This window comes from Rhinoderma darwinii, chromosome 1 (genome assembly GCF_050947455.1).
Source record: "Rhinoderma darwinii isolate aRhiDar2 chromosome 1, aRhiDar2.hap1, whole genome shotgun sequence".
Classification (NCBI taxonomy): Eukaryota; Metazoa; Chordata; class Amphibia; order Anura; family Rhinodermatidae; genus Rhinoderma; species Rhinoderma darwinii.
In genome coordinates this window covers 204,573,231-204,589,940 of record NC_134687.1, presented here as the reverse complement: position 1 = coordinate 204,589,940, position 16,710 = coordinate 204,573,231, and the positions used below count along the sequence as shown (strand labels likewise).

Sequence of the window (16,710 nt, the reverse complement as noted above, 5' to 3'; positions counted from 1 at the left end):
TAAATGTATCTGCTTGTAAAACAGATAGTAATACCACACAAAATAGTGACTAGTTAACATTTCCCATATGTCTACTTTATGTTGGCATCGTTTTTTGAACATTCTTTTATTTTTCTAGGACGTTACAAGGCTTAGAACTTTAGCAGCAATTTCTCACATTTTCAAGAAAATTTCAAAAGGCTTTTTTTTCAGGGACCAGTTCAGTTCTGAAGTGGCTATTGAGGGCCTTATATATTAGAAATCACCCATAAATCACCCCATTTTAAAAACTGCACCCCTCAAAGTATTCAAAACAGCATTTAGAAAGTTTCTTAACCCTTTAGGCATTTCACAGGAATTAAAGCAAAGTAGAGGTGAAATTTACAAATTTCCTTTTTTTTGCAGAAATTCATTTTTTCTGTAACACAGAAGGTTTTACAAAAGAAATGCAACTCAATATGTATTGCCCAGATTCTGCAGTTTTTAGAAATATCCCACATGTGGCCCTAGTGTGCTATTAAGCTCTCCAACTGTGACATATCATGGTGCTCACAAGAAATACAAATATTGCTAGTGCTTACTTTACCAATGTAGCAGAGCTCAGTTTGCCTTTTGGTGCAATGCACCAGGATATCATTATGCATTTTTGTAGTTTTCAATAGGACCGCAGGTAAACCTACTGAGTTATCAGGATGCCAAAAAAACTGTTATATTACAACTGTATCTCTATAATATATGTATTTAACATGATTCTGGCACTTTCAATCGGGAATTTAAATTTAAATGACCTATACAGAGCTCCCAATATACAGCTTCAAGAACCAGAGTTTGAGGATCTGTTTACTATGACTAACATAAATTAAAAATCAACTTTTGGAAGAGCATTATAAAACACTGTTAGAAATTTTCAGCAAAGAAAACACCCGGTGATATTGAGCAGTTGACTGACAGATCGTAGATCACAATCCTCCCAAATCTCCGTGTCAGCTGGATGCCAGGCACAGTAAACAGGTTCTGGGACCTGCATAGTATATCATCCCCTTATGTCTATAGGAATCAAACCAATATTTTCCATTAAAATGAGATTATCTCGTTACAGAGGTGTCTTGAATGACAAATTCAGCTCTACTACCTCTGTATACAAATACACACAAGTAATGTACTCCAAAAAATACTACAACTACAGTAAACAGAAGAGAGATAGAGTCCCTTCAAACACAAATTTTCCACTTCATATGGGCTGGTAACAAACCTTGGCTTCATTTACTTATTATCAGAAAAGGCTTGGTGGTCTTTCAGTCCCACATAAATATTATTTCTCCACATAACTTGCACAACTGACTACGACTACGACAACTGACTTCTCAGCATCAGCCTCTAATACCCATCACTTTACGGTCTTATAGCCTACAGTATCTCACATCACTCTGCTTTTCTGGAGAAGTACTAGATTTCAGTAAAAGTTAGCTGCTCTGTCCTCCTCACTAATGCCGACTCTTACCCATCCTGATGTTATCCTTGGTAAAACAGGAATGCTTTTAACTGGTGGTCATAGAAGGGACTCGCCAGCCTTACCCATTATAGCAAGATAACTAATGTTCCTATTACACGGGCTGATATCTGCCCATTAAAGGAACGCCAATTGACAAAACAGCATGTCGATTGGCGTAATGACCGCAAGTATAGGGAAAAGGATTGTTAACACGATCGTTCGTCCCATAAATTTAGCATCTCGTTGGCAGCACATCCCGTTTACACGGGGAGATGTGTTGCCAACAAGCGACCATTTTTCTAAAAATGCGAACAGCTGACGGATAAGTGTTTTTTTCGTTTGTCAGCTTATCACTGCCCTGCCCTTGTTCGCCTGATCATTTCCGACCAACAGATCCTTGATAAATATATGCCTCCGCAAACTGAATATTTCAGGCCAAATATCCAACTTTCTTAGGCCTAATGCACACGATCCACAAAAACACGGATCCGTTGTCTGTATTTGAGGTCCATTTACCTGCAATAAACTTTCCGTGGTGCATCCGTGTGTCATTAGTATTCACGAATCCGCAAAAAAAATGAAGACTGGAAGTGATGTCACCAGTTTGCCACAGCCCCCCCATGTTCCTCAAAACTATAATGACATGTCTTGATTTTTTGCAATCTGAACTCGCGTCCCCTGCACGGATCCGTGAACATCACGGTCATGTTCATGGGGCCATATAAATGAATGGTCCTATGTCCTACAACAGCAGCAAGAGAGAAGACCGTGAGGTGAGGTGAGCTGCTAGGTAACTATAAGGGGATCATGAATTTGTTTAAGGGGTCTGTGTTTAGGGGGTCTGTATTTAGGGGGTCTGATCTGGGGTCTGTATTAGTTTAAGTGGTCTGTATTTAGGGGGTCTGTAGTAGTTTAATTGGTTTGGTCTGGGGTCGGTGTATTTATGGGGTCTGTATTTAGGGGTCTGGTCTGGGGTCTGTATTTAGGAGGTCTGGGGTCTATATATAGGGGGTCTGGTCTGGGGTCTGTATTTACGGGTCTGGTCTGGGGTCTATTAGTTTATGGGGTCTGTATTTAGGGGGACTGGTCTGGGGTCTGTATTTAGGGGTCTGGTCCGAGGTCTGTATTTAGGGTGCTTGTTTCGGGGTCTGTAGTTATTTAGGGTGCTTGTTCTGGGGTCTGTATTTATTTAGGGTGCTTGTTCTGGGGTCTGTGTTTGCTTAGGTGGGTCTGGTCTGGGAACAGCAATAGTTTAGAAGGTCTGGGGTCTGTATGTATTCTTATTTATTAGTCTGAGTAAAAGGGGGTTTCTGGGCACATCGATAGGTCACCAGTATGAAAAACGCTCTGTGTCCAGACAACCCCTTTAATGTATGGGCCTGGGCGTTGGTGTCTGAAGTTTGAGTTCCTGCTCGAAATGGCTGCAGAAGTGAGAAGCAAAGATGTCTCATCAAGAGAAGTCGCCATAACAGTCTGTGTCAGATGGAGAAGAAAAGAGAACGACTCCCATCAGAGAAGACATCACTTGTGAGTCACTGGATCTATAGAGGATCTGTCCCCTCTCCTGACGTGTTTTGTAGGAAATCCTCGTATTCCACATAAAGTCTTTGTGTACCCAGGACTAATAGACAAATGCGTGTTACCATTCCCATTGTCAAGAGAATGTGTCCCTGCACAGTGTGATACAGTCAGCGATGGTTGGAGACTGTCAGTATGTAGGGTCACAGCCCTTTGAAGAGCCATTTGTCAATGCTCTCACAGAAAGGTGGTGTTCACTATAGACACAGCAGAGCGGCGGTGGGGAAGGAGGGCCCAAGTTTGTGGAACAGCCCAGGGCCTGTGCACTACTTAATCCGCCACTGTTCACACGCTGCGAAAAAATTCACACCAGAAATTGACCTGTGGTGCGTATTTTTCATACCGCAGCATGTTTTCTGCAGCAATTCCGTTACGTGTGGACAAGCCCTTGAGTAGAAATCTTGATATAGGCAGAGACCCATGATAGGCATGTTGTATTTTACTATTTGACCAGTAGATGGAGCCCTTACTATTCTAGTATGCATTGTGCTTGGCTGCATGAATGAATGCATGTGGGTGGAAGTGGTTGCCAAGGCACACATGAAAAACCAGAGATATTAACCTTGAGCTCTGAAACTCTGCTGATGAACTGCGGCACTTTAACAGAAGTCTATCTCTTCTAGACAACATTAGCTAGTGGATTGCAGTGCATCAGGAGGACAAGAACACTCTGTCTACATAGCCCTTTCCCTGGTAATAGTTTTATATATATATATATATATATATATATATATATATATAATTATAGTATTATAGAAATCAACAGATGCAGGCTTTAAGTGTTTTTCACATAGCCCTTTCCCTGGTAACAGTTATATATGTGTGTGTGTATATATATATATATATATATATATATATCTAATTATTATTATAAAAAATGTTCCCCCAGTTTTCTAAGTTGCACACCGTCAATGCTATCCAAATAATTGAAAATAGTTATTTATCTCTTTATATGCTAGACCCTGTGGGAAATGGAAAGAAATACCATTTTCTAGAAAAGTGAAGAAAAGCTGATAGCGCTAAACTAAAATGTGCCCTACCTTTTCAAATACACTTTAAGAAGCGGCCTAATGTTTAAGTAATTTATTTATTTTTTTTGCTTTTTTCATCCCCACATTTCGGGAGCCATAACTTTTTTATTTTCTTGTTGACTGATCTGTTTGATGGCTTGTTTTTTGTAGATGAGTTGAAGTTTTTACTGGCAAAAATGTTGCTATTTTTGTGTGTGTGTGTGGGGGGGGGGTTACGCTGTTTACAATGAGGTATGAATAGCATAGCATCATTCTATTTTACGAGCCGTTTAAATTACGGTGATACCACATAAGTATCTTTTTTTGTGTGTTTTAGTACTTTGTGGCAATAAAATAATGTTTTAAGGAATTAAAAAATAATTTTTTGTGGGGGTTGGGGGAAAAACAGCAAATCCAGCATAATTTTTGGGGATTGTTTTACACCAAGTGCCATGCAATGTAAATGAAATGCTAACTTTATTCCATGGGTTGCTACAATTTTTTGTTTACTATTTTGAAACAATAAAAAAATGTTTAATTAAAAATGGGTTTATTTATTTTTTTATTCAACTTTAAAGCGTACCTAACTTTTTAGGTGACCTTTGAAAATAAGCTGTCATATGTGTGTACATGAGGAATAACGCTATTTTTGGTCATTATATGACCTATATTCTGCGTTTTGTATCAGTTTTCCCCTCTGCAGGCTCCATCTCCAAATCTCAGTGTTCTATGAGTTATCATGTTTTTTATACACTGCACACATAGAAGAGGAGAATCCTGCTCTCCTATATCTATCTGTCCCATATATATGGAAGCGGCAGTAGGATGGAGGACATTACACAGCAGTAATAAGTAGTGTAGCTAAGAATCGAGCACTAGGGTGAACTATAACACTTACTAAAAGTTGTAGCAATGTCTCTGTGTGTCTTCCTTCCTCTGCTCCTGCTCCCTCCTCCCCCCTCTCCATAGACTCCTATGGACAGCTGTAACCTGATACCTCAGTGAGATGATAGTTCGTCTCGTCTTGATGGGATTGAAAAAGCCATAAATTCAGAGTGAGTGAACAATTAGGAGGAAGGAGGACAAATAAAAGAGCCTGCAAAGTGGAGAAATAGACATTTCTCTCTAATAAGATATATTACAAAGTTATGTATATTCGCTTGTACTATTAAATTTTTGTCAAGTTTGTTGAAAAGTTAGTTACCATTTAATTTACTTTTTTTTTTAGTCCCACTTGGGGACTTGAAACTGCGATCTCTTGATCGTTTACACAATCCTTAATATCCAAAAGCATTATTGACTGTTAGTGCATAAATGACAAGCAATCCATTAGGCCATGCCTCGAGCCACCACACGATCACCAGGATCACCATTCAGTGCCCAAGTTTTTGCTATACTTGAAATCAGCTCTTTATGCGCTGATGTCCTGGTGACCTTGTGCTTTTACACAGCCGCTAAGCCCAATAAGCAGAGCAGATGTGCAAAGAATGGGGGACAGAGCAGCAGTCAAGAGGTCAATTTTATACTAAACTCTAATTAGACAATACAGATTAGCTGCATTTACTGAACATAGCTGTGCGCTAATAGAAAACAGCTAAAGGACAGCTGCTAAAGGATAGTTTCACCCTACATTCTTTAGTGTTTTGTACATAGCATGATAATACATGAGTATAATTATTTTTACATCATTATTGATGTTTTTATAAGTATGGTTTATTTGATACTGATGGGGCACAACACAAAAAATATTTTTGTTTGCAGTTTATTGTACAGAACCAAATAGAGCAGTTAAGAAGAAATGAGTGGCATACTTGGTGAAAAAAATGGTTGTATAACTGGAAAAAATAGTGAACCCACATAGAATGGTATCATTCAGGACCTCCATCTATAAGCCAGACTAGAGAGAACTACAAAGACGTCTCTCTCTGAACGACCTGGAATTACAGTCACAGCCCCTTGATTTTAATGGATGTATTTTAATGTATTGCATATATCAAGCTGCAGACAAGCACTGAGCTGTTTTATGAAAAGTATATTCTAAGCCAAAATCTGCAATTACTTGACTCATGGTAGTGTGGATATAAGTCGTCACTAGGGCATGTCCACAATGGTCAGATTAAGTTCTAATGTGACTTGAATGATGATTAATTTCTATGACAGATGCCCCTTCGCGACTACACTGACCACAGATAGAAGATCAATCATAGCCAAAACAGTGCATGTAGTGACGGACTGGCATGCCTTAGGCCCATCCGAGGAAACAATTCTGAGGACCTCCTGTCAGTCTGTGCAGAACATGCGAAGGCCGACTTTAATGAAGTCCTAAGTTATGCTGTTCTCATTGAGCATACAGGTCATGAATAATTTCTATGCTTACTGCATACTGTTTATACTGGACATTGAACTCAATAATAACAGTCTGCAGTAAGCTCTCATACTCCCTCTAGTGGCAGCTGCAGGTAGTCAGAATGTTATTGTTATTTAAATCTATGTCTACCCCCTAATCGGCTTGGGATTTGGAGCTCTGTACAAGAAAAACAGACCTTTGACTGCTATAAAGATATATTAGGAAATCCGAATTGTAGGACCTTTAAACGACATGATGATAAAAGGTGGACATTGACTTTAAATGTTGCAGTTAAAGCTACACATACACATCCATAAGGTTTGCAATAAGAAAAGAAGACTACATGAAGAAAAATCACTAAAAGAGGACTTGTCACATTTCTTTATCCTATTAAAGGGGATGATGGTTCCTTTTTAGAATGCAGGATCTTACCTCGTTCTCTTCAATAAGGAGAACGGCTCCCCCGAAACCAACCAAACCGCCTAAATAAATGTGACTGGAGCCCTGATCATAATAGAGTTTTGTCTCTGCTTGCCATGATCAAGTTTTAGCCAAGCGCATGACGAGCAAAGCATTCTATTTGTGATCAACGCATTAGACTTGACTGCTCGGTGTCTTACCTTACTTGTGTAGGGAGCAGTAGCGCATGAATTCTAAAGAGAATTTCTCTTCTGCCCTTCTTATTTCTTAGAGAGGGGAAATGTGACAGGTGAATGTTTGGAAGTTTCCTACAGAAAATTGTATAATTGAAGGCCATGCATTGTATATCACTAGAAAAGTAATAATAGATTATATTAAAGGAAAAAATTAATAGATGAGGCCAACTGTCCTTATCACTGCTCATCACCAAGCACTTCAGTCCTATTCACACAAGTGCAGCTACACCATAACATCCTCACATACAGAACTGGTACCTGCGGAAAATCATTCTGTAATCCAACTTCCGCTAACAATGTATTTTCATGTGTCTCTATGTCTAACCGGGACAATGAAGGAAAGTCATGACTATTGATGGATCCCTGGTGCAGGGCAGGAAAAAAGTGTTAGGGAATTTGGGAGCTGACATCACTATTAATTTAATTATAATCTATCAAACCCCAAAAATATAATTTAAGGGAGGCAGAATATCATCAACAACTGTAAAACTTTTAGGCCCCATGCACACGACCGTAGATTTCGTCCGTAAATGTGGACCATAATTACGGTCCTCAATTAAGGACCCATACATTTTTATTGACCACGGACACCTTCCCAGGAAGGTGTCCATGCCATAGAAAGCCTCCGCAAAAGATCGGACATGTCTTATCTTTTGCTTTTTACAGACCGTGCTCCCATACTTTATATAGGAGCACGGGCCGAAAATGCGGGTGGCTGTCCGTGGTCGCCAGCGGACGTAATCGCGGACCGTCATTACTGGCACGGATGTGTGCATGAGGCAACATGGCAGGTTCCTTATTGACAGACATGATTACATCCTACTTTAAAATATTTATTCTGAAGACCCAACGCAAGAACAGGCAAAGCCCCACCAAAAAATTGTAAATTGTTAATAAATAAACAAGTTAAAAAAAATGTGACAGGAATCGGCAATAATAAATAATGTGAATATGTACTTAAAATAAATGTTCAAACTCAATGCATTTCCATATTCCAAATGAGTCTCTAAGAAAGCAGAGAAAGAGATGGTATGAATGTGATTAAAGGGTTTTACCACAGGATATGCCATAAATGTCTTATAGGTGGCGGTGTCAAGAAGCAAGACAAGAGGCTGGCGGCGGTCGTATAAAAACGAAATTGAACCGTGGTCGCACTTGTTTGGCTGTTTCTGCAACTCTCCTGAACCTCAATGGTTAAAGCAGCGCATACATGTGGCCACCGCTCCATTTGGTCTATTCCTATATGCTGCCTTGGTTTGCAGAACGGGAGTCAGGGGACCCAAGTTCTCAGAGGTTTGAGCTCCATATAACAGACATTTATGGCATATTCTGTGCATATCTCATAAGAGACAAAAGTTGGAAAATCCCTTCAATGGCAAAATAAACCTATATTAGGGCTCGAGGTTTGTATTTCTTACATAGTGCGCTGAATTTTCTGCTTTCCTTTACAAAGACTCACAGTTAAATGATACAATTCTGCCTGCCTATAATAACTGCTTGGGCCAGACTAAAACTCAGAATTTACGAACTGCGGAGAATAGAGAAAATTTGGGTTTAATGGTCTAACGCTCAGCCTAAACCGTTTTCAGTTTGGAGATAGAGAGTAACTTTCTACATTTTGTATATCATTATTATGGTGTCTAACCCAAGTCAAGATAGCCCACAATTGCGCTCTAAACCATGGGGACCTAGAGATGTGCTTAGGTTGCCATGTGAATACTCAGGAGCCGCTGGATATAAATACATTCACTGTGTTCATTATATATTGATGACATTTGTACTTTACATTAGTTGCATTACAAGTTAGCCCTAAACACAAAGCCTTGAATAGATTGCTGCATTATGGTGGTGGATGTCAAAAAAGCTATGATGCAGATGAGAAACACTAAAGAGACACTTGGCGTGTTCCCTTGGATTCCTCTGTCTTAGGCCGGACTCACACGAGCGTGTTCAGTCCGTGATATACGGTCCGTTGTCGGCCGCATTTCCCAGACTGAGCACACTGCAGGGAGCCGGGCTCCTAGCATTATAGTTATCTCTGACACTAGGAGTCCCTGCCTCTCCGTGGAACGACTGTCCCGTACTGAAAACATGATTACAGTACGGGACAGTTGTCCCGCAGCGAGGCCGGGACTCCTAGCGTCATAGATAACTATAATGCTAGGAGCACGGCTCCCTGCAGTGTGCTCAGTCCGGGAAATGCGGCCGACCTGCGGACCGTATATCACGGACTGAACACGCTCGTGTGAATCCGGCCTTAGTCTGTTTGTTCTAGTTACACATATGAAGCAGCTGGCAGCCAGCAGTGTTATTATTTGTAAGGAAGGATACGATCAGTGCCGGGAAATAACACAGCACCTTTAATCATTTCTCCCATGATGCACCCCACAGACCACATGTCAACTGAAAACAAATAAAAATAATGAAATGAAGAAAAACAACAAGTCAACAGAAAACAATGCACATGAAGTCTCATCATGCAGTGTGAGAACAGACAGATAGGGGGCAGATGTTTTTTTTTTTTACCCCACACAAAAAGTATTGAGCATATGGCGAAGTTTGAGATTGAGCAGTAATTCAATTGCAATTAACCATTTCACTTCATGTATTTATTTTTCTTAAAGGAGTACTCAAGCCACAAACATTTTACCTATCCAGCCCTCTTTCTGCAACTGCTATAGAGTTTAAAAGGAGCAGTGGTCGAGTAGTCACGCTGCCCTTCTTACTGCTATTGTGCCTTTAGGGGAGGGAGTGGTAGGGGCCCAGGGTTTTATCACTGATCTAGGTAATAAGTGATCTGGAATACCCCTTTGAGGCCCGTTATTATAAGCACTCGTATTAATATTAGCAAATTTTTTTTTTTTTATTATATGCTCAAATAACCATAAAAATGTCAAAATCTCCTAGCACACATGGAAAGTAATTGTTCAGCTCATTATGTATAAACAGAAGTCTTAGAGGGGATTTCCATGGTCTATAACATAGCATAGGGCATCAATGTGTGATCAGTGGGGGTCTGTTTTCCAGGCAGCAGAACAGATATGATGCAGTGCTCACTCAAGTACCCATGTGTACACTATGTCCGTGCAACTGTTTCTGGTACTGCAGCTCAGCTCTATTAGGGTATGTTCACACGGCCTATTTTTGGTCGTTTTTCAGGCTGTAAACCCCCGAAAAATCGGAAGCTGAATGCCTCCAAACATCTGCCCATTGATTTTAATGAGAAAAACAGCGTTCCTTTCCGACGGGCCATTTTTTTTATGCGGCCGTTTTTCATAGACTCGATTGAAAACAGCTCCAAAAATGGCCGTAAAAAACGCAGTGAAAAATGCAGCGAAAATCGCGAGTGGCTTAAAAAACTTCTCAAAATCAGGAGCTGTTTTCCCTTGAAAACGGCTCCGTATTTTCAGACGTTTTTAGTCTAGCGTGTGAACATACCCTTAAAATGAACGGCACTGAGCTATGGCTGAGATGCTGTACAAAACATGATTGAGATCATTTCTGTGTCTGTTAAGCAGGGAAGGTGATGGAGAACAAAAGCCCGTTCATTAAATTGATCAGTGGGTGTCGCAGAGGTGGGACCACTACTGGTCACACATTGATGGCCTATACCAAGGATAGCCCACTGATCTTAAAGAGTCACTATCATCTTATAAAGTAATGGCATATTGCTAGGTTATGCCATCACTTTATGATCAGTTGGGATTTGACTTCTGGGGACCCCCACCGAATTTTGCATGGGGCCATGTTGCAGTTCCCTGCACACCGGGTGGCCAAAGTGCTGATGTGCAGGAAAAAAAGTGAAGGAGTCGCAGCGTTAAAGCAGAGCTAAGGCTCCTTCAATCTCAGGATCGGTGGGGGTGGGACATAAAGTGATGGCATATCCTAGCGATGGGTATCCCTCTATAAATCCAGAAAATAACCTTTTTATTCATGTAAACATGCCACTTCTTGGCGAGGATTTTATTGTACATAATCACACAACATGGATAACAAAATCTTGGTTACTACGCTCAAGATTTAAGAAAATTGAAAGCATATAAAATATTCCTCGGTAGATGACTATTATATACAAATCTAAGGTTAATTGCATGGGAAAACAATAGCAAATTATATCTGTTTATTGCAGAAAAGAAAGTAAATTCTCTAAATCTAAAAAATTATATTTTATTTATCATACATGCATATTTTTTTGGGGAGGGTAAGGCCTTGTTATGCATGATATGAACAAAAACATTTGTAATTTTTGGCCATCATTTCTGATTCAGCTCCACACATTTGAATTGTACCTGAAAATACTTGTGGATCTTTAATGTAACAAAAAAAAAACTATTTGTTCTGTATATTCTTTTGCACTGAAAAAACGAATGAATTGTCAGATTCTTTTCTATTGTGTTATCAAAAAATAAACCACTGTTTAAGTGCGACCAACAATTGACCTATGTTGTGAAATTGTCTTATACTTCATACTATGATTTTGGTTGGTTACTGATTCCATGGTTATTTTAACAAAGTTCAATCATCTCACGATCTGACGCTCCGAACCTGATGTCTGACACCCGGCTTACCCTCTGCTGGTTGATTCAAAATTGTTGTGCTTTTCTGGTGATGACTATGATACCACCGCCTGTCCTGGGTCCAGCAGCATACTTATAACTCTAACAGAGCTTTGTGGAAAAAGGGGGGGGGGGTCTTAAAAGGGAATGGCACAATACACCGGGTTGTTTCCAAGACAGGAAATGTGTGAGCTATATGCTAATATTCTTTCCGTACAGAGATTTCTATTGGCAAGCTCAAAACATTATGTAACAACTAAGCTCCTCCCAGTATGATAAAAAAAATAAGTTATATAAAGTGCGTTGCAGAAGTATTCACCCCACTTGAAGTTTTTTCCTGTTTTGTTGCATTACAACCTGAAACCACTAGATCTGGTGAAAGCAATTGACTTCAGAGGTCACATATTTGGTTGAATAAGGTCCCCTGTGTGCAACTAAAGTGTCACATGATCGGTCACATGATGTCAGTATAAATACACATGTTCTAAAAGCGGCACCTGAGTCTGCACCACTAAGCAAACAACACACGGAAGGTGGTTCTCCGGTCAGATGAGAATAAAACTGCACTTTTTCGCCATCATGGGAAATGCTATGTGTGGCGCAAACCCAACACTTTCCTTCACCCCAAGAAAACCATTCTGACAGTGAAGTGTAGCGGTAGTTACAGCATCATGCTGTCTGGATGCTTTTCATCGGAAAAGACTGGAAAACTGGTCAGGATTGAAGGAAAGGTGAATGTCAGTAAATACACGGCAACTTTCAAGGAAAACCTGTTTCAGTCTGTCAGAGATTTGAGACTGGGACGGAGGTTCACCTTCCAGCAGGACAATAACCCTTCACATACTGCTAAACCTACACTGGAGTGGTTTAAGGGGAAACATTTATATTTCTTGCAATGACCTAGTCAAAGCCCAGACCTCAATTCAATTGAGCATTTGTGTCATGACTTGATATAAATCAAAGCAACCCATCTAACTTGAAGTTGGAAAAGTTTTACCTGGAAAATTAGGAAAAAAATCCCAGTGTCTAGATGTGATAAACTAATAGAAACATTCCCCAAGAGACCTCCATCTATAACAAAGTGTTGACTTTTAGGCGGTGAATACTTTATGCACATTACATTTTTTGTCTTAATTATTGTTTGTGTCACAGTTTTAAAAAAAAGTGCACTTTCAGAATGGTAGGAATGTAGTATCAATCAAATGGTACAAAAAAATCCATTTTAATTCAAGGTTGTAATGCAACAAAACAGGAAAATCACCAAAGGGGTGAATACATGCGCAAGGCATGGCACCTATAATAAGTGTATACATCTTATATCTACTTTTTAAGCCCTATCATGACTGGTATCCTTCTAATATACTACAGAGGTTACTGACAAGGTGGTTGACTATTGAAGCCTAGAAATTTCTATGATGCCCGAAGTGTATGCTTATATCTGCATTCAGGGAGAGTTGCACTAACTTGGTAGCGATCAAGCTAATGTTATCGATCTTCATTGCTGGCTTCATTTCTGGAATTACATTTGTGCAAGAAGTGAATTTTTCTTAATGAATATAAGTCTTTCCCAGAGTCGTATTTGCAGTTGAAATGTTCCATTTACCGAGCACTGCTTAACAAATAAAGCCCTGAATATTACATATATCTGCAAAATTAATTTGCTGCAGAACGGGATGATTGCTGAGCACATTACAACTTGGAATCAATATTCATAATCCATAATCTCTCACAAGAGGCAGGAATGTGCGGATTTATGCTTTGCTCAGCACTAATTGTCACACTGTTATTCATATCGTAAAAAAGATCATAAACATAAAAGTATTAAAGTGATATGGGAGCATTGTGGAGGTTCATCATTTCCAGTCCTACGTTTGATTACCATATTAACTACATCCTACATGTACAATGGCTAGCAGTGGTTTAATATGTCAGTTAAATGTTAGTGTTTATTCCAGCACATTTGAATATTTCATATTGTACTTAGGCTCTATTCACACTTGTATTATGATTTCCGTTTATAATGGAAAGCATGACGCATAGGCAGATTCACCACATGATAAATACCACTGGCATCCGATGGACCCCATTGTCTTGGACCCCATGGACACTGCGGTTCATCGTGTTCCGCTGAAGGTGTTCATCTAAATGGAGCCTTTAACACAGATTTGAACATAGCCTTACTACAAAGCAAAAAATATAAATGATACAGGTTCCATTGAAATCCGCACAATTACATAGGGTATTCACGGGAAAGTATAGAGTATAGAAAAAGACAGATTAAGTTTGACATAAAGGTTGGGTGTGATGATTGTCTTGGTAAAGACTATATTTATGGAAGGATGGAAGACAACTTGCTGAAGTTTATAGCCAACGGCTATCACCCATGACTTCCCCATACACATGTATGTTCAGCTTGACCGAGCATTTATGTTATTCCAGCACCGAAGAAGGTGAGTGGCTTATCTCCATTAAGAAAAAATCAGATGGGTTGGGCTGTCTCCATAGGCATAAGAATGTCAGCAGTTCCTGTCAAAATAGGAGGGATCCATATACATAGACAAAGGGGGAATTAATATAAAGAAATTTGCCGTAAGATGCAACACATTTATTAAGAGGCGAATGCCTTTTAATAAATGTGTCGCATCTTTCTGGTGACCATGGCGCAACGACCAACATTCATTCCTCCGTTTACAAAGGCCACAACATTTTAAAAAAAACGGCGTACTCATCTCACTGCTCCTCTTCTAGCCTCCGGGTCCCCTCATACTCCCTTTGCGTGCATCTGCTCATACAACAAGCAGCGTCAGGGCCTTATATGTGACGCAGCACCCAATGTCTTCAGCTGTATGATCCGCAACATGCTGAGGGAGCTCAAAGGGGAGAAGAGGAGCTGTGAGGTGAGCATAATTAGTCCAATGAGGGGACACAAGGTACGGGGCCCTGGATAGGCCTCTACCTTGCTATGCCCCACAGACTGAAATCTACGCCAGCTAGAAGAAAACTGTCATAGAAATGAGGATAAATTCCCCCGAATGTCTGATGTGTTTTCAGCTGAGGGTTTTGAAATTTATGCTTGACCAGGCAATTTTCTACATGTAATTCAACATAATTTACAAACAGCCAAGAAGCTTGTGCTGTAGCAAGAGCTTTTCCACTTACATTTATTTTTAGACAAATGTGATCAATACCATAGCCTGAGATGGGGAGTGGTATGGCTTGTTGCCATGCTGTGTTGCCTCATTAGCACAGTGAGTGCATTTCCTTTAGGCAAAACTGGGACTGGATCCAAAAATAAGGAAAATAATAAGTCTTTCCTTTATACTTCTCTTTTTGTGTTCCAATCCTAGTTTTGTCTGAATAAACTACACGCAAAACTGCACGGTGTAAATAGGAAACATTGTCAACCTATGATTGACAGACTAGTTGCTAGGGATTAGGCTTAGCATGTCCCTAGTAACTGGTCTGTTTCAGCTCATGGAGAATTGCCACTGAACTGTGCCAGAGAAGGGCTAAGGAGGCTTGGCAGGACAAACATAACTACTACGTAAAAGGACCATAATAAAATATTTGCCCCAATGGCATCATAATTGTATCAAAGACAAAATAGACTTGTTGCCCATAGAAAGTAAAAGCTAAACTTGATTATTGATATATTGTGACTTGAGATGCAATGTTGTCACATAGCAATATAACATTGACCCTAGAAAAAAAATGGTGTCGCATACATGTGCAAACTAGTCAGATATCCCACTACTTTGAAATGTTGCCAACAGAAAGTATACGACAGAGATCACAATGAAGTCCTGGCCTAAATACTACTGGTAATACTATGTCAAACATCTGCCTAACAGTTCTGCTGCGTCCCTACGCCACACAAGAAATAAATACTATTTACTACCATTTATTTTAACGAAGATATTATCAATGCTGAATTTCATGCCATTCATTCAGTGCCCCAGCATATCATGTTGTCATGGCTATGATCAGGACATGTATACTGGTAAACTACTATTTCTCTTCTAGTCTATTCTAGAAACACTAATATAAAAATATATGTCACAGAAGAAAAACAATACCATTGCACAATGGAAAAAAAAAATTTTCCTTGTGTATTTCCTAACTAAACAACTTGGTTCATAACTGTTCTTTAGCTCTAACTTGTTACTAGGTCTCATTTTGTCTGGCATCCAGGCTATATTGACAGGAGGGTGATACAGGGGAGCAATCCTGTAACAATTCTGTACACCATGAGACACCACCCTATTTTCCCTACAAGATAATGGATGATGCGGTGAACATTCTCATTTACTCTTGTACCTGAATATTTGTCTGAAATGTGGACTCAAAGCAGTTAATGTGCATATAATGTATGGGAGAACAAGATGTGGGAAATATACAATTTCACAGTGGAATTTAAAATCAAATACGCTTGCTGATTATAACACATAAGTAAGCCAAGCTGCGAGCATCAATATGGAAAACAAGATGTAGCATCTGTACAGCCATGATCTCCTCCAAATGTTGCATCTCTGTTACTGATATACATATCGATGTGATGGCAATTTGCAAAGCACGTATACTAAAAAAATGACATGAATAATGAAAAATATAAGCAATAACCGAAAAAAAGCAAATGACTAGGATGAAGACCTATGTACGGTATATAGTTCCATTATCTCACATACTCCAGATGGCTGAGTCATATATTTTTCTTTGTATTCTAATCATCCTGCTGCTATGACTTATACATACCTTCCAACCTAGTGCTCTGTGATTGTGACTATTACAGGAAAACTAATGAAGCTAGGAGACTGTAGAATGATTGATATTCTGAGAGTGAACAGGAAAAACAGGGTCTACGCTTTCTCTGACCTGCTGAAGAAGAAAATGTTAGAGAGTAACACTGTCAGTAATCTAAGAAACACTTAATAAATTATGACCTTTAGAAGAGTAACAGCCATGACACTAGCTGCAAAGACACTAAAGTGTTTCATAAGGCTCTTATTGCTGAGCTTCCAGATAAGCCCTGCTAAACAAGTCCCTGCATTGTATCACTTAGGACAAGGGAACATTAAGACAGAGCAGCATAAAG

At 39.5% G+C, this 16,710-nt stretch overlaps 1 protein-coding gene across 9 annotated transcripts in view; it reads right to left on the bottom strand.

Moving 5' to 3' along the window:
• Positions 1 to 16,710, bottom strand: part of MAPK10 (mitogen-activated protein kinase 10) — a 239,964-nt gene that overhangs the window by 40,071 nt on the left and 183,183 nt on the right. For 2 of the 9 annotated variants that reach the window (XM_075860977.1, XM_075860953.1), the window contains exon 8: positions 9,394 to 9,465. The exons of the other annotated variants lie outside the window; for them this stretch is intronic. In XM_075860977.1, coding sequence (XP_075717092.1) covers positions 9,394 to 9,465 — 72 coding nt within the window. The remainder of the gene's footprint in view (positions 1 to 9,393; positions 9,466 to 16,710) is intronic. 9 annotated transcript variants of the gene reach the window in all.